The sequence below is a fragment of the Rhinoderma darwinii genome, chromosome 9 (assembly GCF_050947455.1).
Source record: "Rhinoderma darwinii isolate aRhiDar2 chromosome 9, aRhiDar2.hap1, whole genome shotgun sequence".
Lineage (NCBI taxonomy): Eukaryota > Metazoa > Chordata > Amphibia > Anura > Rhinodermatidae > Rhinoderma > Rhinoderma darwinii.
This window is the reverse complement of record NC_134695.1, coordinates 64,812,504-64,838,479: the sequence shown is the minus strand read 5'-3', so window position 1 is coordinate 64,838,479 and position 25,976 is coordinate 64,812,504. Positions and strand designations below refer to the sequence as shown.

The window sequence follows — 25,976 nt, the reverse complement described above, 5'->3', positions numbered from 1 at the left end:
TTCGATGGTTTTGGCATAGTCTCCCCTGCCTTGGAGGCGAGTACTTTATAACCTGCTCACTGACCTTTGGCCAGCTCCCTCCTTAGTTTGAGAACTGCTCCAAGGTCGCAGTCCGTGCTGGCGTAGGCGTGAGGGATGGTGGATTTAGATTCTGTTAACCTCTTGGCAATAACCTTTCGAATGTTACTGGTTGGTATTTCAGTAAACGTCCCCTGAAAGAAAATACAAAAGGCATTAAACATAATATATTCACGAGCAGCAAAAACTTCATCTGCTGGAGATGTCATAGCGGAGACCTCGAGCAAAACGGCATTTAAAGGGACAGTAACTATTAGTGATATGAAGGGGGATAGTTGTAAACATCAATGCATTGTGCTTACTAGGCAGGCTGGTGAGGCTCACACACGTTTATGGTGCAAAAGCTTTAAAAACAATGGTCATGGGACACTCGCCGTCATGCAACATGCACGCCTTTTTTAGGTCTATTCCTAATCCTCAGTGACATTTGACATGGTAACATCACACGCCACAGCAGCGACTGAACAAAAATTGGAAAAAGTCCTCATGCATTGGATGCGTTCATAGAGGAAGTTGTGTCCTTTATTACGTTTTATAGATATTTCCCACTATAGCGCTTTAGGACATGTCAATAGGACAAAAGACATCCTCAGCAGGTATAAGAAGATAAGGCCAAACTAATGTGGTAGCTTTCCATCAAAATGAATGCATTTTGGGTCACCAGTTGGTCTCCTCCAGCGCTGAGTCGACCTCCACCAATAAGTGCTTTATGACAGGTCATAAAAAGCACTGTAGTGGAAAATCTCCTATTGGAAAAACCATACTGCAAACATAAGCCTCCTATACTGATCGAACGTTCACATATAATATAGTATAGGATCCTTACTGGAGCGGGGGGCTTTCCAGGTATGGACATCGGAGGTTCTGATGGGCGCTGGAGACCCACTGCGGGAGACACATGCTGTTGGGGGGTTACAGGTGCTACCGCCGCCGGTTGTATGGCAGGAGTCGGCTGCACCGCTCTCTTCTCTGTTTCGCCTTTTTGCGATACAACTCGTAGAGCATCCCTGCAGACGAGACAAGAAACACCGGTTAACGACGTCAGGCAAATCTCAAAAGCGGAAATAAAATTATATATAAAGTGTAACGAAACTTTTAAGAAACATTTGACATGTCTTAGTAACATGTCAGAAGTTTTGATCGGTGGGGTACGAGCACTGAGACCCCCTCCGATGGCTAAAACGAAGCGGCAGAAGGGCTCGCGTGACTCTTTCCTCGTATCGCGGTACAGGCTCAATAGAAAGCCTATGAGTCCCTATATCGTTTGCTCGGCTTGCCGAGTAAAAATGATCGGAAACTAAGCAGCACAGCGATCACCTCAGCGCTTCATTTTTGCGATCGGTGGGGATCTCAGTGCTCAGACCGCCACCGATCAAAACTTCCGACACGTCATTTCGTCAAACGCTTTGTCACTAGGTCTAATTTTAGTTACCCATTTAACATCTTGCTCATATTTATAACAGATAAACTTCTTAATTCCTGGAAAGCTGGGAGACAATCATTACGGCCGCCATTAACGCTGTTACCCAAACTCGTGAACGGTAAATGTGTTCAGTTAGGCAATGATACTTTCCCCCACTCCAGCGACAGATTTTCCATACGTGACTCTAGAAAAGCTGGGTGGGAACTATAATGGAATCCTTGAGGGAAGACACCAAGCCTTCAAAGAGACAGATGTGAGAGACGGCTGAACAAAAGATCACGCGCTCGTTTTTCAAGCAGAAAAAGTGTTTCTATATTAAATGGACAACGTCGACGGAAAAATAAAGGAAACATAAGAGATGCCTCTGTGGCAATAGAGGATGCAGCATGCAGGTGATGATAGATAGATAGATAGATAGATAGATAGATAGATAGATAGATAGATAGATAGATAGATAGATAGATAGATAGATAGATAGATAGATAGATAGATAGATAGATATGAGATAGATAGATATGAGATAGATAGATATGAGATAGATAGATATGAGATAGATAGATATGAGATAGATAGATATGAGATAGATAGATATGAGATAGATAGATATGAGATAGATAGATAGATAGATATGAGATAGATAGATATGAGATAGATAGATATGAGATAGATAGATATGAGATAGATAGATAGATATGAGATAGATAGATAGATATGAGATAGATAGATAGATAGATATGAGATAGATAGATAGATAGATAGATATGAGATAGATAGATAGATAGGGATAGATATGGGATAGATAGATAGATAGATAGATAGATAGATAGATAGATAGATAGATAGATATGAGATAGATAGATAGATAGATAGATAGATAGATGGATAGATATGGGATAGATAGAGATAGATTCAACCTGCAGTGATCAATACCTGGTTTCACACGTCACAGAATCTATTGGACTAATAAGGTTACATGCACACGTCGTGTCTTTTGCTTTAGAAAAAAAACGCACCAAAACCGCAGGAAACTCGCTGGTAAAGACCTCACTTAGGCCCCATGCACACGACAGCAAAAAACGGAGCCATTCACTTTCATTGAACACTGACACCTTTCCGTAGCACTACGGAAGGGTGTCCGTGCCGTGGAAATGTTCCAGGAATTATGGAACATGTCCGTTCTTTCGCATTTTGCGGGCCGTGCTCCCATACTTTGTATGGGAGCACGGCCCGAAAACGCGGGTGTCAGTCAGCGGCCGGCCGTGCCCGCAATTGCGGGCCGTGATTGCGGGCACGGTCGTGTGCATGGGGCCTTAGGCCTCACGACCGTAATAAAACCTCCGTTTTTGCGGACCGCAATTGCGGTCCGCAAAAACGGACCCGTTCACTTTCATTGAACGCGGACACCTTTCCGTAGCACTACGGAAGGGTGTCCGTGCCGTGGAAATCTTCCGGGAATTATGGAACATGTCCGTTCTTTTGCATTTTGCAGGCCGTGCTCCCATACTTTGTATGGGAGCACGGACCGAAAATGCGGCTGTCAGTCAGCGGCCGGCCGTGATTGCGGGCACGGTCGTGTGCATGAGGCCTTAATCATGCGTTTTTCAATGCATTTTTCGGTGCATTGTTTAGGTTTTGATGTGTTTTTCGGCACGTTTTCAGGCTGCGGGTTTTGGTGCAATTACTAGGCAGATAAAATTCGCAAGCAGGAACGCAAAATAAATTGACATGCAGTGGATTTTAAAATCCGCACCTCTGGTCAATTTACGTGCGGAAAAATACTGCAGCGTGTAGATGAGATTGCCTGGAATGTCATTGACTGTGCTGGAACTGTATTACGCTGCGGTTTTGCTGCACGTTATACTCATCATGTGCATTGACCCCAAGATGATCCTCGACACCTCTGTGGTTCTGCAATAACGCAGGAAGCGGAATTTGTGCGGCAGTCACATGGTTTATCCAAACGATGGACTTAGAAGCTCATACAGACCGTTGATCAATTCTCTTTAGTAGTCAAATGTGCAAAAAGAGTTTTATATATATATATATATATATGTTATCAGTTTCCAATATATGCGGATTACCTATTAGTGGAAACTTCTCCCGATGGTGAGGAAATATCGCCGCTCAGATTATTTATAACTTTCATTATACAAAGAATAACCTATATTTACTGAAACATGACTATCCCTTTAAAGAGGAGCATCTGCATTTGCCATGTTCAGTATCTCGCCGGCAGCGATTTGCCTTTATCTGGGATGTTCACCTCTTGTACCGTCTGTGTATGTGAATGTGAGTTTGCAGCATTACTTACAGATCCTTCACTTCTCAGATGTGAAACAGTAAAACAAAACATTTGTCAGAAAGGAAATGAAAAGAACCGATACAGCAGGTTCGGAAAAATCACACTGCCCTCTGCAGGTGATGGGGAGCAGTGCAAGGTCTAGATTCCTACATTTACAGGTAGATTGCCTAGATTGAAGTACAAAAAAAAGGGATCAACGGACAACTTGTTTATGGATTGTATAGATTTTCAATTACAACCCTCCTTCATGTAGCAAATATAAATCGGACGGCTCGATCTACTGGAAGAAGCGTGTCAAACAGCATGAACTAGAAAAGTAGGGAAGCAAATGAAGGTTCTGCTGAGTTGGCAGCCACCAGAAAGAAGGTACAATGCCCAACTATCATTTATTTCTTTCAGCTTGATCAAGTGTATCTCCTTACGGTCATATTGGCACAACTAAACATGGAATAGTCCCGCAATAATCATACCTCAATACATTGGCCATTCTGTCAGGAGATCGGGAGATATGAGATTAGAACGATAGATACCGAGATAGATAGATAGATAGATAGATAGATAGATAGATAGATAGATAGATAGATAGATAGATAGATAGATAGATAGATAGATAGATAGATAGATAGATAGATAGATATGAGATAGATAGATAGATAGATAGATAGATAGATAACATTAGATACACTTGTAATATGGAGGTACACTGGGTCATGAGGAGGAAAGCTGCTGCCCGGTCCCATACGAAACGACCATAAGGAGTTGCCGGTAATGATAAAGTGGAACAAGGGAAAACAAGTCTTGCCTGATGAAGACGCCGGTCCGGCGTTGAAATGCGTAGCAACTTTCTTATTTTACCTTCCATTAAACATGAACTTGGGTTCATTTCATTATTAAGCAGCGCCATTGTGGTCCCTCTTTATCAATAGGATCACTGACAGAAGACTACAAAAGTCTGCTCCGTGATCTTTGCGCTTTTTTTTTTTTTTTTTTTTAAGAGCCTCTATTTCTGATCTACTCCTGCATTATTAATATACATATCCATGAAAATCATTTATCTGTAGTCCACATTGAGTGGTCCTTTAATTACAAAAATTCTAGTTTATCACCAGTGGTTCAGTCCCATTGTCACTTTAATGATGTCACGTTGCGGGATGACTCCCCTGGGCAGGTGCTTAGGAGCCCGCATGTATCCCCCCCATCCCCTCACCCACCACCCTCCAGGTTATACGAGAGGCAGGGGTCAGACCCTGTCAGTTCTGCAGATATACAGTGTATGAAAGCGCTGCACGAGATACCACATTGAAATGGGGATTTATTTTACATGGCATAACCTACACAGCAAGAAAATGATATATTCTTTTTCTAGGCAATTGCGAATGAATAAATATTTTAATATTTTTAAGACTTGATGTTTTTGCAATTTTTTGTTATTTTTATTGCGCCAGTATATTGAAATTAAATCACCAGGTATTACATATCAGCACAATAAATCCAATAGAGTGGATCAAACTTGATGGTGGTTTAAATAATGTTCCCAGCAAATCCTCAATTATTCCGGGTTTCAGAAAATATAATTTTTGAAAGTGGAATACCCCTTTAAAATTCTCCTCTCCTTTGATAAGAAATATATAAAGAATTCTACAATATGTGTTTTAGGAAATTGACCATTTTCCCTCTCTTTTTCAGACCTTTCTATTACTGTAAGGCAACTGGCTGCAGCAGGAACACTGCCCCACTGCGGTGTCTGCAATAGGAGACCATGCAAATGAAGCACCACCTGCTTTGTAAAGTCTCGGCCTCTACAGCCAAAAATAAAAAAGCGAACCTGAGGAAATTAACCCGTGTTAAGCTTAGGCTACATTCACACGAGCGTGGCTGATCTACGTGCATGAATCTGGTCCGCGTGTGTTGCGTTATGCATCAGTGTGCTTTGCGAGTGGCGTGTGTTCTTCATGCACTCGCAAAGCACTTTTCTTTTAATGGAGTTGATGCGCAAATCACGCACCGCACACGGATGTGCATCCGTGTGCAGTGCGTGGTTTTCACGCACCCATTGACTTCAACCCAGGGGTCAGCAACCTTTGGCACTTAAGCTGTTTCAAAACTACAATTCCCAGCATGCCTTTGGATGTAATAATAAAGCCTTTGGCTGTCAAGGTACGTTGGGAGTTGTAGTTTCACAACCACTCGAGTTCCCAAGGTTGCTGACCTCTGCTGTACACGCTGTGGTTTTTGGCCACACAGCTGGTACAGGTGAATCCCATCGATCCATGTGCTTTACCTATAGTTGGCCACGCATATCAACATAGCGGATCCTTGAGATAAGCGGCCCCAGGCGTGTCCAGCTGCTGCTTATTCCCCTCTCTCTACGGAGATAGATATGCAGGTTCAGCAGATACGAGCATGCTTGTTTATGTGTGATCTGATCTCTTATATGTATGGCCGACATGAGACTATTATTCTGTAAGAGTAATTTCTATAATCAAAATGACTGCATATTTTGTATTCAGTTTACGGTCTTAAAGACGAAAAACCAAAATGCCACAAAAAAGCAAAATAAAAAGTAAAGACGACCCCAGAATCACATAAATAGCAAGAAATTAGCGGATTCTAAAAATACATTTCCAGGCTCATTAGGAATTCATCTGGAAGCAACATCAGCCCCCCCGAGGCTCCCAATTTAGAAAGCTTTTTACTCTGTGAGAAGCTAGCACCCATCTGCCGAGCAAATGCTGCACGATTCCTGCGTGGTTCGTGTGTGCTGCGTTAACCCTTTCACTGACGGAGACAGAAGAACGCGCATCCTAGGCAAGTGCCCAGCCAGAGACGTCCTGGAGTGAAAGGGTTATACCGGGTGGCTGTACGGAATGAAAAGTGACAGCGACAAGAATATGGGGGTGATGACTAATACGAGTGCTGCTGTAGACGCTAAAAATAAGCGCTTCGCAAAACGATTTTTTCTGTTTCGAGGGATCAAGCAAGATCACTTCCAACAAGGCGAGAAACATGAAAAGGGGAAATAATGCACAGCACTCGGTGTGGTCACAAGGCTCTGATTTCCAATTAAAGCGTTGGCACATTGCTATGGCAACAGGAAGACATTAGTTGGCTTGTATTAAGCCCTGTACTTGGTCGGGGGAGGGGCGAAAAAAAAACTTGGAGGGGACGATCAATTATTGGTGCTCTAGGTAATCATCCAAGAACAAGGTGTCCGGGAGTAACTCGAGATCAATCCTCTCTCAGGCCTCATACGTTATATCGGCTGGGATCTCATGCATTAGTATTTAATGTACAATCTATACTCCGCCTGCAAAATCAGATAAGGAAATAAACGAAATGATTACATTTTTTAAGATACATATTGCTTATCAGGCGTCAGATATAGAAATAGTCTTCTATAAATGTATTGTCTGACATGTAATGATGTCACCATTTGTAGTGACATCACCGATCACAGACTATTGATAGATGAGCCTCATCAGACCTCATTTGTAATACATAGTGCGGCCATGTTATACTGAATGCCTGCTCGGCGGCAGCTTTCCCTGGCTAGATCAGCGGTTTGCCAAGGTGCCGGACTTAAAGAAATCAGCTGATCGCCACAAAGGCTCCAAATGGAAAGAGTTTATCTCTGATGATCCCTTTAAGCGTGGGTGTGGCCCATACCAGCCAATCAGATCAGGGCATTCCTTTTTTAAGATACCAAAGAAAGACAATGGCAATGTGATTGGTAGCTCGGGCCGCACTTCTTTTTTCCTTTGTCTGCATTACTTTTCATATAGGAGACCAATTGTATATAAACGTAGACACGTTCACAAAGTATACACGGTGTTTGACGCCTTCTGCATGCGGTTTTATTTAGTATGACGATTGGCCTGTCGCAGGACGCCGTTAGAGCGGTAAAGTTCTGTTTTGGATGTGATTCGGACTGCACCTTGCTTGTTCCAGTGATCAAGACTAAGTGTGCTGCATTGGGTAATATTGTTCTTTGCTCACACACTTTATACAACTGCTGCAAGAAAAAAAGAAAAAAATTCCCAACAACTTGATTTTTAGGATGTAATAAATTCAGCCCCTAGTTCCAGATTTTTTTTGTAGGGTATCGTAAAACAAAAGCTGATGTGCCGCTATTTTGAAATTATAATAACTGGGCGAGCTCTACATGAACCGGATACAGCCCACTCAGATGCTTCTTTCAACAGGGAGCAGTGCACTATGGGAAGCCAGGAGAGGGGAGGTCTCAAGTCTGAAACCCCGTATTAGCATAATAAGGGCACAAAAAGGGGTTTTCCCTGCAAAAATACAAAATGTTTATACTTTGTATTCCTTAATATACTAGAAATGTTCTCAAAACGGTTCTTGCAGTTTCTAAGAAAAATAGGTGACCGGTCCCCTTTAATAACTAGGTAATAGACGGTCTTTAAATTACCGTCTCTTTAACTGGATGAAGCAAAAATATTATAAACTACTCCAATATTCATGAGAAGACGATCTATATAATGACAATTTTAGACAAAAAAAAAAAAAATGACCTGAGAAAGCCAGAGAGCGTATGCGGCCCTATGGGGTACCCACACATGTAGCAGATTTGTTGTGGCTTTTACGCAGCAAAATTAGCATGTGCTACATGCGGATTTTGCTTTAATTGGGGGAGTTCCTAAAAGTGCGGAGCCTATGAAGATAATTCTCCCATCCCAGGGAACTCTCACCAATCAACTACTGCTGGCGACAAGCACAAAGCAACGAACAGCAAATTGCTGCAAAGAAAATATGTTCCCAGAGCAATTGCTTCTGATGACCCTTTCTGAAACGCTTCACTGCCCTGGTAATTTATGGCATAGACTCGCTCGTCCCCAGGCACAGCACCTTTTATCGGTCTGAACTGGGTCTGCGGTAACATGGCGGCATTTGCTTGGCGCTGTGGTCTATGTTCGAATCCCTGGATGGGAAACACTGACGGAGAGAGCGGTGTGGTGTGGTGTGCATAAGGCCACATTTCTGCCGCACTCCCACGCGGGAATATAAAATAAATCCCTCCACTACGCTAGACCACCAGGAAATATAAAATAAACCCCTCCACTACGCTAGACCACCAGGGAATATAAAATAAATCCCTCCACTACGCTAGACCACCAGGAAATATAAAATAAACCGCTCCACTACGCTAGACCACCAGGGAATATAAAATAAATCCCTCCACTACGCTAGACCACCAGGGAATATAAAATAAACCCCTCCACTACGCTAGACCACCAGGAAATATAAAATAAACCCCTCCACTACGCTAGACCACCAGGGAATATAAAATAAACCCCTCCACTACGCTAGACCACCAGGGAATATAAAATAAACCCCTCCACTACGCTAGACCACCAGGGAATATAAAATAAACCCCTCCACTACGCTAGACCACCAGGGAATATAAAATAAACCCCTCCACTACGCTAGACCACTAGGGAATATAAAATAAACCCCTCCACTACGGTAGAACACCAGGGATTATAAAATAAACCCCTTCACTACCCTAGACATCAAGTAAAGAGGCATTACCATAGACCTTCAGGGTACATAGAATATAAACTCTTTTCTCGCCTAGACCACCCAGAAGGCGTTCATTACCCTAGACCATCAGGGAATTTAATATTAACCCTCTACGACTCTAGACCACCAGAGCTGGTGACATTAATCCATCCAATACCTTAGAACTTGAGAAGTCTTAATTATTCTGAAATAAGATTACATCTTTTGCCATGACTAAGAACACCGTACGTGTTCGAAACGCGTAGGCTTGGGTATTTACCCGCACTACTCCTTGCCTTGAGACTGCGTCTCTATTTAATTTTTTAACGATTTTGCTAATAAAAGTGGGAACAATCCTTCCTTTTTAAACTCCATTCAGCGCTGGATCATCTCTCCTTTTCTGTATCACACACCGCGGGCCGTCGCGGGGATCCGAGCGAGATATCCGGAGACGCAGAACCGGTGAGCTGGAGGTCTCCTCCCTTTCTGCATACTGTAAACTTAAGTTCACCGTTGTGTGAAAAATGCAGTAATAAATATAGGGAAGGGGGGAGTAGGTCTGGCAGACGCAGAACATGCCACCGTCTCTGGCTCGGAAGGCTCACCCCCCCCCCCTCGCGTGGCGTTCGACTTCCTGCAGAACATGGATAAATGTCATGTAGATTCCCAGCCTTCTAATTACAAGATATTTTCATCAGCGTTTCATCATGTATCCATCATTACTTTCCTGCAGGCGAGTCATTAGCACCACAATGAGATTCAGCTACAAAAAGACAAGTCTAAAAATACAGTACAGACAAATCCGTCAGTAGCGAAGAGAAGTGTCCGTTCCTTCCAGGCTGGTGAAGGAACAAACAGATAAGGGTTTATGTGCACATTTGTACCATGAGACATTTATTCAGGAGCTTTCCAACTATGTTTGGTTCCTGTAGAGCCTCCCCTTAACCTTTGTAGTCTACGGTACTCTACACCCAATGTCCTGGGCTGAGTGAGAAAAATATTCCCAAGCAGCTATGTTTTTGGAGTTTGGGCTGGTCAAAGCCCTCATGTTATACACCAACGCCTGTAAAGAAAGCAAATGTATTATACCCATGATTGCCGTACCCCCCCCTTGATCCGCTATAGTTGCTGGGGGAAGTGCCCATTTTTCCTTAGCCACTCGGGTTAAGAGAAACAGGGGTACACGGGGGTCTTCTAGTACCCAGATGCCCCCTTTTGGTCCCATTAGGAGAGGCAGATACACATCAATAGCTAAATAAGAGCATTCTTTATGCCCACAGTCGCCAGCTCCTTATATACAGATTTATGCAGCTTGTATATGGATCATTTATACAATTGTATGCAGTGCGCTCCCCCTAGTGGTGGCTGCAGGAAGACAACATTTTATCATTTAACTCTCATCAGAAGGAGAGCTCCAACCAACAAAAAAATTCAATCTCTTCAGCCATTTTAAAACTACAACGGTCACTAGAAAATGAAGACCAATATTGCCGCCATTGTCGCATATAGACCCGTCACCCACCTTTACTAGGAGCGTTGGCTGGCCATGGCAATTGTAAAGGAAGGACTGAAGTATGAACATGTTCTAGAGATATTATATAATATTAAGATGTAAAATATTTGAAGGTGTAATGATCAGAACTTACTCTTTTGTGATTATTCCACGAGGGCCGGAGGGGACAACAATTTTTGAGTCGATCCCATGGGTGTCCAAGATGTGTCGAGCAGCCGGACTTATACGGAGCCTGAAAATAAAAAGATATACAATTTAAACACTGGGCAACGGCTTATACACATGGGTCTGTTCATGCAAGGTCTCCTCTGTTCTGTTTTTGACGAGTTAAAGGGGAATTACACTTTCATTCAAGCTGATCTCCTAAGCAGATTAGTATATGTTCACTGGCCTTACGGCTGGATCTGCATATTAATTACAAGAGTATCTACACAAGATCCCTTGGCAACAGAAGTAAACAGAACATTCATATTCTCTTATCTCCATTTGAAAAAAAAAAAGTTTGAATTCACTGGCAACAAACAGAGATCTTGAAAATGGCGAGAGATTAAAACACAAAACTTAATGAATAAATGAAATTGTACTATGATTAAATGTCCACCTTCGCAGCCAAATTTTCTTCTACGGTTATGTCTATAGCTTCTATGCGGACTACAAACACACACAGTGTAGTCTGATCCTGCAATAATATCTCCTCCCATCTGTCCCCCACTTCTCACTAACTTACATTGAGTAGGAAACAAGAAGTGGGGACAGATGGAAGGGAGTATGGGGAGAACAAAGGGCACAGAATTTCCTGGAAACCCGGTCAGTGGTTCAATAAAAAAAAGACCTGTCATCTCTCCTGACCTCGGTCTTACTAAATACTTGCACTCCACATAAAATAACAATTATGGAGCATATATTTTCTATTCGATCCTCTTTTATTCCTCCCAGAAATGTATGAATAAATTGACAACAGCGCCTAACTATTATCTTTGTCATTGTCAGCTCCTCTATACTACACCACACAGGAGAGCTGACAGATCCTCTATACTACACCACACAGGAGAGCTGACAGATCTTCTATACTACACCACACAGGAGAACTGACAGATCCTCTATACTACACCACACAGGAGAGCTGACAGATCCTCTATACTACACCACACAAGAGAACTGACAGCTCCTCTATACTACACCACACAGGAGAGCTGACAGATCCTCTATACTACACCACACAGGAGAACTGACAAATCCTCTATACTACACCACACAGGAGAACTGACAGATCCTCTATACTACACCACACAGGAGAACTGACAGCTCCTCTATACTACACCACACAGGAGAGCTGACAGATCCCCTATACTACACCACACAGGAGAGCTGACAGCTCCTCTATACTACACCACACAGGAGAGCTGACAGATCCCCTATACTACACCACACAGGAGAGCTGACAGATCCTCTATACTACACCACACAGGAGAGCGGACAGAGCCTCTATACTACACCACACAGGAGAGCTGACCGTTCCTCTATACTACACCACACAGGAGAGCTGACAGATCCTCTATACTACACCACACAGGAGAGCTGACAGATCCTCTATACTACACCACACAGGAGAGCTGACAGATCTTCTATACTACACAGGAGAGCGGACAGATCCTCTATACTACACCCCACAGGAGAACGGACAGATACTCTATACTACACCACACAGGAGAGCTGACAGATCCGCTATACTACACCACACAGGAGAGCTGACAGATCCTCTATACTACACCACACAGGGGAGCGGAGAGCTCCTCTATACTACACCACACAGGAGAGCTGACAGATCCTCTATACTACACCACACAGGAGAGCTGAGAGCTCCTCTATACTACACCACACAGGAGAGCTGAGAGCTCCTCTATACTACACCACACAGGAGAGCTGACAGCTCCTCTATACTACACAGGAGAGCGGACAGCTCCTCTATACTACACCACACAGGAGAACTGACAGATCCTCTATACTACAGCACACAGGAGAGCTGACAGCTCCTCTATACTACACCACACAGGAGAACTGACAGCTCCTCTATACTACACCACACAGGAGTGCTGACAGATCCTCTATACTACACCACACAGGAGAGCTGACAGCTCCTCTATACTACACCACTCAGGAGAGCTGACAGCTCCTCTATACTACACCACACAGGAGAGCTGACAGCTCCTCTATACTACACCACACAGGAGAGCTGACAGCTCCTCTATACTACACCACACAGGAAAGCTGACAGATCCTCTATACTACACCACACAGGAGAGCTGACAGATCCTCGATACTACACCACACAGGAGAGCTGACAGCTCCTCTATACTACACAGGAGAGCGGACAGCTCCTCTATACTACACCACACAGGAGAACTGACAGATCCTCTATACTACAGCACACAGGAGAGCTGACAGCTCCTCTATACTACACCACACAGGAGAACTGATAGCTCCTCTATACTACACCACACAGGAGTGCTGACAGATCCTCTATACTACACCACACAGGAGAGCTGACAGCTCCTCTATACTACACCACTCAGGAGAGCTGACAGCTCCTCTATACTACACCACTCAGGAGAGCTGACAGCTCCTCTATACTACACCACTCAGGAGAGCTGACAGCTCCTCTATACTACACCATACAGGAGAGCTGACAGCTCCTCTATACTACACCACACAGGAGAACGGACAGCTCCTCTATACTACACCACACAGGAGAACTGATAGATCCTCTATACTACACCACACAGGAGAGCTGACAGATCCTCTATACCACACAGGAGAGCGGACAGATCCTCTATACTACACCACACAGGAGAGCTCACAGCTCCTCTATACTACACCACACAGGAGAGCGGACAGATCCTCTATACTACACCACACAGGAGAGCTCACAGCTCCTCTATACTACACCACACAGGAGAGCTGACAGCTCCTCTATACTACACCACACAGGAGAGCTCACAGCTCCTCTATACTACACCACACAGGAGAGCTGACAGATCCTCTATACTACACCACACAGGAGAGCTCACAGCTCCTCTATACTACACCCCACAGGAGAACTGACAGCTCCTCTATACTACACCACACAGGAGAGCTGACAGCTCCTCTATACTACACCACACAGGAGAACTGACAGCTCCTCTATACTACACCACACAGGAGAGCTGACAGATCCTCTATACTACACCACACAGGAGAGCTGACAGCTGCTTTTGAAAAAATATTACAGCACTAAACAGCTGATATTAGGGAATAATAGATTGTGTCCATAAGTATGCAGGCAAGATAGAGTTTGGTTTTACAGTCCATAGCATAGTAACCCTCTCAATGGCGACAGACAAATAGCAATTAATACTGTCAAGACACATCCAAGTCAATACATGTCCACGTCAACAAATGAAGACATATAAAGATTGATTAGACTGTAGTGTAGTCAATACCTCCCTGCGAGATTTTAGATTCTATGAATTGATTAATATCATGTACATGGCTGTGGTCCAATAAGATATCGCCCAGTGATACAGACTGCTTAGAGTATACAGCTGAGCCTTTGCTGATACTAGTAGAGGCACCACCAGTGCTGAATGGATGGCAGCCTCTGGCAGTAGCGCCGGGATGACCTTTTTAGTGTGATTTTCGCGTTGGCTCGTCTTTTAGTCTTGCTGGGTTGCCCAGGGCTAGCACGGTTCTGTGCTTTTGCATACAGCGTAATGAACTACAAGACATCTGGATGCACGTCAGTAGAGACGCACACTCCATCTCAAGCAGTTGGCTCAGGGCCGCAATTAAAATAAGCACTTGTAATTCTCACACGTCTGATCAAAAACGCCATAGAATGGACACGTGAGGGCCGGGAAAACCGCTCCACATTCCGGTAAACAAACAGATTAGCAGAACATGGAGTAAAAAAAAACATGGACATCCCAAAGACTTCACATAGGGATATAGCAGTGGGAGTTATGAGCGCTCTCTATTCTGAGCCTTAAAGGGGTATTCCAGTTTCTGAAAAATTTATTATTTTAGAATCATAACGTTTGTGTGTGGGGGAAGGTAAGTGACCGCACCCTGAATGCCATAATATGAGCTCTCAGAGTCGTTGTTACGTACTTTACACCCTTATATCATACTAAAGAAAAAAATTGAAAGTGGAAAAATGTAAAAAAAAAAGGGTAACAGGCTTATCCGGTGTGCTTTTTTTATCTGGAATCTTCGGACAGAAATACCATGAAATGACATTGACTAAACATTGTTCGTTTTCACCAGAAAAGTTTGTATGGCTTATCATGGTTTAAACCATTTTAATTCTGCAATACCAAACACACATACAGTATTCCATACAATATTTTTTATTATACAGTTAATTTGAATTAAATATGTACTGATTTTTGTGTAGTATTTTCTCTGAAAAAAATCTCAGAGCTCATTTATGTTCAGCTCTAGGATAAGCAATCAATGCCAATCTGCTGCCCATAAAGCCTGCAGGATGTTATAATTTTGTATAAGGGATGTAAAATCAAGAGAGAACAGTATCAACTTTTCAACTAAATTAAGAAGGGAGCTCAGGTGAGAACAGAGATCTGTGATTTAGAACCTCTTAAAATGGGGTCCACGTTGAGAACACAAATTCATCCTTTAGGGTTGGTGGTATTTAATATCCACATATGAAAAAAATTCTATACTATTAAGCAGAGTTAACACATTCTGGATTCGGTGTTGATTATACATTAAAAATACCACAATATATGTGAATTTCCCCTTTCACACGCTGCAGGGGGGGGGGGGGGTGAAACGGTGTGGATTTTATGACATGCTGCGGATTGTCAAATCTACCCCTACATGTTGTATTGTTTTGCGTAAACTTATTTTCATCCATTTCATGCACATTTACAATACAGGAAAAAAGGGCATAATTAATGGTGGAGAGGTTTTTTTTTGCAGACATCCCCAACATGTGAACAAAGTTTAAGGGCAATAAAACTATAGGTTGCGTTTCCTCTGGAAGTGATACGGGAAGGCAATTTTTTAAATCAAATAAAGGGGTTGTCTATACCTCTCAACGATCAGCTGTTATCACCCAGGAAAGCCAGACAGCCACCCAATTCCTCCACCGCGGTCGCCGCTGTGGCATTGTATGCCAGTCATTCAGATGAATCAAGCAGGGGACTCCCATCTAGGATATCCATATTCCCTAATAGGGCACGTGATGGCCCCACCCCTTTTTGTAAAAGTGGCGAGACGGTGGTGGAAAACAGTAAAAAGTTGCAAATATTGCGTGCACCATAATTTGGGACTTTTTAAACAACAGTGAAGTGGCGTAAACGTCTTAATAAACTACCCCCATGGTTTACAATATTAGACTTTCAAAAATTTCTCACCATTCACCCATAAAAATATAAAAATGTATCTGCAAATTACTTTTAGTTGCAACAGATATTTTGACCTACCCAAGCTTTCCAGGCTGGGACGGGCCCTTTTGTGGTGTTATGGTCACATCAGAAGTGGCGGCAGTTGTACTTGGTAGCGGAGAGATCTGAATGCTTGGAATCTCTACCTGGGTCCAGTCCTGTCCTTCATCCACAATAAGAGCAATCAAGGATCCAAGTCGCACATTTCTACTGCCTTCTTGAACCTGTCAAAATAAGAACATCAATGATATAAGGATCTCCTAAGGAATCCCTTCAACTACCCCATCCCTACTGTTGAAATCTTTTAGGGTACCCCTTACCCATGTTTAAAGGAACCCTTGTTGGGAGCGATTGGCTCTTCACCACTGCCCAGTAATAAGTCACAAGTCGTCAGTGGGAGAAAAATCTAGAAATCATTAAAGAAAATGTTGGCTGCCGCCTCTCGACGACACTCAAGGCCAAGTAGACAATCCTTAAGCGATTGTGCGACACATCACACTTGCTTGATGCACTTTCTGCTACTACATATCAGCGCTTTCTGCACTTCTGACTGGCCGAGAAGGCTTTGTGCACAGGGAACCCCCCTCTGCCCTAAATTATGAGACAAACCTTCTAGCCCCATATCCTACATCCTCCACATGACAGACATTAAAGTCAGATATGGTGAAACTTTTGGTGTAATGGCACATAGAGGAGGGGGTCTTGAGCCGCAGACCCCTCTCTATGATGTCTTTCTATTACTGATGCACTGACACTAATGAAGTCACCAGAATTAAAAGGGTTCTTCGCATTGGACAAACCCTACTTGTTAGAAGGGTCTTTTGGCAATAAGAAGATCACAATGTGTCCCCCTGCTGAGAAAATGGGTTTTCTAAACTGGACAACCCCATTTTACGTGCCAATTTCGGCCCCCTTTTTTGCTTTCAAGGGCCAATCTATAAAATGCATAATTAAGAGGTCTTGTAGAGGCCCTAATTTAAAGGGGTTCCTTACCATCTAGGTCCCTAATATATTACCGCCAAAACGGGCACTTTAGAGTTGTCCATATCACACTGGAGCAGTAACACAAGTTTTATTTGGTCAGCGCTGTAATATATTTATTCTTCATTGGTTTGCACCCCAAAAATTTTATTTTTTTCAATTCCAGCGATTCGTTTTAACAGTCTGTGAATCAATCCACCCGGTGCTTTATCTGATGCATTCATCATCCGAACAAAACAATCTACAACATTTCAGCATTTCTAGAGAAACTAGGCTTTGTGCAATTTTCTAACCCGTGATACAAAAATAGTTTTTTTCTCAAAGCAATTTTTCCAAACATTGCGATAAATGAACACACGAACAATTGATAAAAGGAGAAAGAAGAAAAAAAAAAACGTGAGAAGGCCGCTATTTTTGGGGTCCTTTAATGCTTAAAATGCAAAGCTTGTCAAAATGAAAATTATAGATTTTTCTGGTAAAATGTCAGACTTGACACAATCCCACTGGGTAATCGCAGATCCGTTCGCTTGACACATAATTGTAGATTTCACATGACAAGTGCGAAGCATTTGGATGCCATTAAAGGGTTCTATATCGGTGGCATCTTACACCCAAGACCGCATAATAGGATGACTACCAATAATAAGGAAATAATGCACTAAATACAATTTAACGGTAAGGCAATGATAAACTATAATTTGTCAGCGCACATACGTCTAGACAATACTGCAGAAACGTAGATAGGATGAAAATAAAAGGCAATTTCTCTTCCAGACGACCTCTATCCATATAACCTATGAGACCATAGGGGTGTCCCTCCTCTCTTGGGACCCCCTCTATGATCCTGGCTGGAGAGATGCTAGCAAGTGTATTACATTGACAACCATTCATTAAAACGACAGCAAATCACCAGTAGTGGCCGCTGTAGCGGTCAACTTTATAATTTACTTTGCGTTTCAATTCAATACCTACAAGATCTCTGCTAACTGTCGGTGAATGGAAATGTCTGGTTTACTTTTTCTTCCATGTTTAACTCACACAGCTGCATGGCTCGCTGCATGGCATCAGTCCTTGGTAATGTGGAAAACGTGTAGTGTTAGGATGCTTTCCCACACACACTGTGGTCTTGTCCTGTCGTTTTGAAAAGCCTCTATTGTTGCATAATAGTGCTGACACAGCCATAGGGGATCTTGAGTGGCGTTTGGCCACCCCTGCAGTACACTATACAAGCTCTATTAGTGATGAGATTCAGAACAGTGTATGTAGCTGGGCTTCCTGTGTGGTATGATGGACTCTACCGTACACAGCCGCAATCCACAGACATGGACGTTACAATGGCGCTTCTTAGATAATTCATATAGGACTCCACTAAACAGGACTTTCCATCACATTCAGTCTCCCCTCATCAATAACTTATTTTTCCATTTACATTCTAACAAATTGTCTGACCTTCATTCATGTTTTAAAGAAATGCTAACAAGGTTTTACCTCCAAAACATAGTAGATAGATATGAGATAGATGAGATATGAGATAGATGAGAGATATGAGAGAGAGAGAGAGAGAGATATGAGATAGATGAGAGATATGAGATAGATGAGATATGAGAGAGAGAGAGAGAGAGAGAGAGAGAGAGAGAGAGAGATATGAGATAGATGAGAGATATGAGATAGATGAGATATGAGAGAGAGAGAGAGAGAGAGAGAGAGAGAGATATGAGAGAGAGAGAGAGAGAGAGAGAGAGAGATATGAGATAGATGAGAGATATGAGATAGATGAGAGATATGAGAGAGAGAGAGAGATATATGAGAGATGAGAGATATGAGATAGATGAGAGATATGAGAGAGAGAGAGAGAGATATGAGATAGATGAGAGATATGAGAGAGATGAGAGATATGAGAGAGAGAGAGATATGAGAGAGAGAGAGATATGAGAGAGAGAGAGATATGAGAGAGAGAGAGATATGAGTGAGAGAGAGATATTAGAGAGATATATATATAGAGAGAGAGAGAGATAGAGATATAGAGAGAGAGATAGATGAGAGAGATATAGAGAGAGATAGATGAGAGAGATAGATGAGAGAGATAGAGAGCGAGAGATGAGATAGATAGAGAGCGAGAGATGAGATTGATAGAGAGCGAGAGATGAGATAGAGAGCGAGATAGATAGATAGGTAGGTAGGTAGGTAGGTAGATAGATAGGATACAGACTTTCCACAGACATTCTCTATAAACGTTTGCTGCCCTCTATTTCCGGGATCCTGTATACTTTGTGTTGCATTATCCATGTGATGTTCTCAGCAGATCAGCTAATGCTCAGCAACAGGATTTTGCGATGTTATGAGGACACTGGACCTGAACACTTACCCTACTTACAAGAAGGTTAATAGTCAAATACCAATACGCATCAGGGTTTTGTCGCCAAAATTAATTACATGCTGTAGGTTCCAACCTTACTGGAACCCCGACTGTAAATACGTCCCCCAAAGATGACAAGGCTCCCAAAAATAGCTCGGCGCATGTGTAGCCAAACCAAGAAAGCAAACGATGCTCCGTCACGACTACAAGGCTGCGACATGGTGACGCTGCACGACCTCACAGATCCTACTCATATGTGGGAAATGGTCTCGATACACTCACCCCACCGCAAATATCAGAAGTATGCGAATAGGACACAACCCATCCCAAATAAGATAAAAGAAAGAATCAAACATGCTGTCGTTTTGTGCACACAGCTCCTATTTAGACACATGTATCCATGGTTACAATAGACTCCATGTGTAGTCTGATCCCGCGTTACCTACAGACAGAACTAACGAGTAACACATGAATACAGGATCAGACCACACACACGCATAGATTTGCATAGAAGCTGCAGACACAAAACGGTAGGATGTTTTAAATCTGGACAATCCGTAAAGTTGTTTCATTTTTTTAATGTAGATGAATTGGGGCAATAAAAAAAATAAAAATGGACACAAAAGTACACATGCCCTCTAGAGGGGTAGCCTCATGGCCAGTCACACATTGATAATGCAGCATTACATACCGGCTATTCCTATAGAGCGGATCTCTGTACTGGCACATAGAGGAGGTCTTGAGCCGCGGACCCCTCTCTATCATGTCTTTCTATTACTGATGCACTGACACTAATGAAGTCACCAGAATTAAAAGGGTTCTTCGCTTTGGACAAACCCTACTTGTTAGAAGGATCTTTTGGCAATAAGAAGATCACAATGTGTCCCCCTGCTGAGAAAATGGGGTTTCTAAACTGGACAACCCCATTTTACGTGCCAATTTCGGCCCCCTTTTTTGCTTTCAAGAGCCAATCTATAAAATGCATAATTAAGAGGTCTTGTAGAGGCCCTAATTTAAAGGGGTTCCTTACCATCTTGGTCATTTACACCAGACGAGGTGGCAGCCACATCCAATGAAAGAATGATTGGAGAGGTGGCTTCCCCGTTCTCCTGTGGTTATGACATCAATGTCCAAGATGGGAAACCTATTTAAAGGGACCAGTGCTGGCATTGAATCCCTCTAAGCGTTATACAACGACCGCTATTATAACCGCATGTCGTTCCTCGGACAAAGCTGCTGTGAACTGACCGCTGGGCGAGGCGAAGGAAAATATTCATACAATAGATTCTATAACACAATTAGCGAGGCGACGTCTCCGTGCAGTAGGGTCTGCCCCCGGCTGCTGTTTTCAGGGACCTTATAACGCGGTGTGCAGTGATTGTCTGTAGAGAGAAGATCCGCAGACTGAATCTCACACACACAAAATTAGACTATTGATTGTCAAGCTGTTTGTGGCTAGAAGAGATCTGATGAATAGCGGCTATTGACCCGCTGACACCCGGCTGAGAATTCACACAACTTATCCAATACCGCCTGTGGTAACTCGATCAGACTGGCTGCACTCCACGGAGCGCCTATCAATTACACACAGAAATCATAAACTGCTGGAGTAAAGGGATAGGACGGCAATGAATGTAATGGCTTAAAGAGACTCCATCCCGGGAGACAGACCTCTATGTAGAACAGGTTGTCTTCCTACAAGAAATAAACGTTCCGTCTCTGGTAACTGAACGGATATGGAGAGGGGCTTCTATATCAAGGGAGATCTTATTCATTAAAAGGCTTGTCCCATCAACTCTTGTCCATTGGCTATAGTAGGGCACATGGTTGTCGTAGACTAGCTCTCTCGCTCATCATCTCCCTCTACTGGCAAGAGTGGAGAATGCTGCAAAGACCCAGGAGGACTCAATCTAGCGATCAGCTTAGCTGTCGAATAAAAAAAAAAAAAGGAGTCCCGAAGTATACAGTAGCTTCAGGTGAGGCCTAATGGCCATATTGCACAAAAATCTAAGGGTCTGTATTACTGCATGCCTCTAATGCTACACGCTCCATCACACTCCATATTGTTCTAGGAGAGAATACAGTGCCTCATGAAGGCACCACATAGTTGTACATGAAGTCGAATATGGGCCTATAATACAAACCCATAAGTACACTATATTTTGCAGTACAAGAAGCAGCAATAGTTCCCTGAAAAAGTCAAGAGTCTGTTTTAGGATAGTCTGTATTCTGCTCTCCATAGACAAACCCCCTAAAACAGTGCTCTTTGATACACTGCTAGGTTTTAGGTGAAAGCGTGTGAAATTTGATTTCCCAGACGCCTGCCAAGGAACAGCTTAAAGAGGTTCTTTACTTTGGACAATACCGAGTTGTTCTAACAAGTGAACCTGGTAGCAAGTGTTACATTTTCCTGCAGAGCCTCCGCAGGTAAATTTAAGTATTACACAGTGTCCATTCAAATAAATAGGTTTGTGTAATGCAGGACAAGATCTCCAGAGCGAGAGATGCTTGTAACCCATCCACTCTGGTCAAGAGATGAGGATCCTGACCAGAGGACCCCCCTCTATTAACTCAGAATTCCCTAATAGGGTGTATGTCAATGGGTTTTCTAAACTGTTCAACTCCTTTAAAAGGGAACATCTCACCAGCATTTCACCTGTTAAACCAGCAATACCTGGTTGAAGTGGGTGAAAAATCATTTTTATGTAACCTATCGGCTCTGTACCTTTAGTATTCAGTTTTTCAGTGTTCCCGCGCCGTATATGCTTAGGAGCATAAAATAGTGGCATCTTCGTTCGAAAAGAGTCATATCTTCATTCCTCAAGTCTTTCAGCGTTAACCCGGACTCCTTACTTTTGATTGACAGCTCCTCACCTCCCCCCAGCACAAACGAAATCCAGCGCTTGCGCATCGATGTCCTGTTCTGGTGCGTGCCCACAACGGGACCCATAGTGGCACAGGCGCAGAAACTAGATATGAGGCACGGACGAAGTAGAGGAGGGCGTCAGACCATACATGATGGGCACATGCACACTATCTCAGACAAGATTTTGGCATTCAGGGTGGGCCAGTTTCCGGCAGTGGGCGGGCATAAGAAGAGGAACTAATGAGACTGACGGATTATTACCATAAAAGGAGCAAAATGTTTGCAGACCGTTATTTACAGTCGGAGGAGGAGTTTAGGAGAGGGGATAACGGCAATGAACTTTTGACAGCAGCGGCCAGCGAGGGGTGAGGAGAGTTCAATAGGTGAAATGCTGGTGACAGGTTCCCTTTAAGATGGCATCCAATAATCCATAAAACTGATAATCCGACAATTATTTCCAGCGAAATTTCTGAGATCTGTAGTCCGCCCATGTATTGCATCTTTCACAATGTAGACTAAAAACAAGAAGTATTTTGGAGCTGTGGAGGAAGAAGATCACGTTGCTCTTAAGGGCTTGTACACATATGAATAAATGTAAATATGAAAGGAAATTGTATTCATATTATGCAGCAAATCTCTTTCACGTGTGATTTTAACTATTTACTGTGAGATCAAACAAAAGAAGATAAAACAAAGCTAAAAGGGTTTTCCCAATTGGTGGGGGTCTGAATGTTGGGACCTTCACTGGTACCACAAATAAGTTCTGAGTCCCCAATTCCCGGGGATATGTGATAGTACATTAGTGGTCACTCTCCATTAAAGTCTATGGGAGCTGTAAGGCTGTGTTCTGTAACTTCCATAGACTTTAATAGAGTGACCGTGGCAGTGTACAGGGACCGTTCCCCTTCTTCACACTATTTGACATGTTAGAGCAGCAGTTTGTTCTCCAGAGCTGCCCTCTATTATACCTGGAGACAGAAAGTAGGAAGAGGCAGACATTTTTAAGTTATGGAGCAGAGTATTCTGGTCACCCAGTCACCCACCTGTTTACAGCAGTACACATACATCGTACCTTCGCTTCTCTCCCCTTCCACTCCTATTACCATGTCTGGGAGTCCTGTTTATGTTAAAGGAGGTTTCCCATTGGACAGAACACAAATGTCTGATCGGTAGAAGTCTGACCACTAGTATAACCATCGATCAGAGAGCGGATCTGCAGAGTCCTCCAGGCTATGTTCACACCACAGATTTTTCCTCATGGAAATGTCCGAGAATCCGTAGCAGAAATTGGAGGTTTCTATAGTGTTTTTTTAGTAAAACCAGCACTAAATTAGCGCCACTCAATATGGATAATCTGCACGTGGCTGCCCGACGCCGTTTTGATGACGAAATACGCCACAGAAACAGTGTATGGAATGACATGTAATTTTTTTTATTTCCTAAGTGAGGCAAATTACAATTCCACCTGCTGAAGATTATGTCCCATATAAACAAACAGGTCGCTTTCCCATTGAAGACAATAAGAGGCTTTTTACAAGTGTGTTTCACGCCAATTCCGACGGGAAAAATACTTTGGAATCCGTGTGAAAACTCTGCCGTGTGAACAGGGCCTTACAGTTTTCACCTAGATGTTCAAAACACGTCCTAATCATGTCCTGCTAACACAGCTCAAGGGCCATTACAAAATGTACTATACCCAACCCTCTAGCCGTTGGCGAGACTCATGGGTCATCATTGCGCCACAGCGGCAGCGTGAATCCCTAAGAACCATTCTTGGAAGCCATGTTATGGAGGTATTCTTCCTGGAAGGATTGCTTCTAATACAGTAATACATGGATTCACTATGACTGTGCAGGTAGAGTGGTGGGCATTAGCCCTACCCACAGTAGGGGGGCATCTTGTTTTAGCATTCTGCAACTATATCTCTTGCATTTGCTAGACCAGTCTAGATTTTTCTCAACAAAATTATACGTCAAATCTATTCACACAAAACAAAAACAACCCACACATAATAAAAAACATCCCGGCTTGAAAAAGAAAAAAATGAAAATCGCCGTTTCCACTTTGTGAAGGTGTTGGAAATAACATAATGCGCACGTCTTCTGTTCATGAAAATGTTGGTAACTCATTGTTGCCCAAGTATTTATAGAAAGATCAGCTATGCCGCGACACTTGTCTGTACAAACCTGAACTCAGAGATCGTTATTTTGCTTATATAGCGCCAACATATGTTACGGCGCTGTACAGCGGGGCACACAGTCTAAATTCCTATGGGAGGAAACCCGTGAACTAAGGCCCGGTTCACATCTGCGTTGGAGGCTCTGTTAGGGCCCCCTGTATTATAGAAGTTCTGCAAAGCCATGTTTGTTATTAGACGCTTGTAGACAATCAGCAAAATTGTGAATACAGCTCTGGAGTATAATACAGGTGGTTATCACACAAGATCCGTACAAGATAAATAATGCGATGTACAGTAAAAATATATTTATTCTGGCATCTCGGGGGGGGGGGGGGGAAGCTGGATTATTCAATATCACAGACTATTGGACAGTTGGGTGGTCCGGCTGGTCCTTAATATACATAAGGGGATCCGCTTAAAATTCTTTATCTATTAAGTCCCCTCGCAGAAGCCTTTATTATTACTACAGACCTCCTATGGTACGCTGAAATGTCCGTATTCGCATACCAGCGCCAACATGTTGCAGATGTTCCTATGCCTCCTCTTTCCTGGTCCACATGCCAGACGATCAGATAAGTGTTATGATAACCTTTTCAAGCCTGAGGAAGACCCTGGTTTAGGGTAGTAACGCGTAGCTTTTATTCCAATTTTATGACATAGCATGTATGTCTTTTATGGTTTCCATTTGTCTCCGTTCCGTAAAGGTTTCCGTTTCTTTGGCGGAAGCAATAGCGCAGTCGACTACGCTATTAATTCTGGCGAAAAAACGGAAAACTTTACACAACGGAGACAAACGGAAACCATTTGCAACGGAAGCATTACCATTTAAATCAATGGTAATGCAAACGGAAGCTATGATTTCCGTTGATGGGTTCCTCCGACGATGGGGTCGGTCAGACCTTTCCAACGGAAACTAAACGCTAATGTGAACAGGCCCTTAGAATCCAGCAGTGTTTATCGTCCTCAGTCTATACCACAGAATAAAGATTCAGATAAAGCAAATTCAATGGTAAATAAAAGTATGAGAGTATGGCTAAGTCCACATCTCGTTTTGTGCACACGTTCGTGGTATACGGCAACATAGAAGTTTTTAAAGTTACAAAAATGTATGCATTTGTAGCATACGCTTACGTTTGTGTCCGTTCTTCCCTCTAAGAACGTATACTTTTTTTTGTTCTTGAGCCAAATCAAACTTTTTAAAGTCAAAGATTTCCCATATATGGTGACAAAACCGTATACGTTTTACATATGCAACCATAGGGTTTAAAATTGCATACGTCGTCATTGACTTCAATCCAAATAAAATGTACACTT

At 42.9% G+C, this 25,976-nt stretch overlaps 1 protein-coding gene across 1 annotated transcript in view; it reads right to left on the bottom strand.

The window, feature by feature from the left end:
• PDHX (pyruvate dehydrogenase complex component X) overlaps positions 1-25,976 on the bottom strand; it is a 75,417-nt gene that overhangs the window by 28,651 nt on the left and 20,790 nt on the right. The window contains exons 4-7 of the mRNA XM_075838008.1: positions 16,320-16,504; positions 10,970-11,068; positions 905-1,085; positions 65-212 (exon numbers count right to left, since the gene is read on the bottom strand). Coding sequence (XP_075694123.1) covers positions 65-212; positions 905-1,085; positions 10,970-11,068; positions 16,320-16,504 — 613 coding nt within the window. The remainder of the gene's footprint in view (positions 1-64; positions 213-904; positions 1,086-10,969; positions 11,069-16,319; positions 16,505-25,976) is intronic.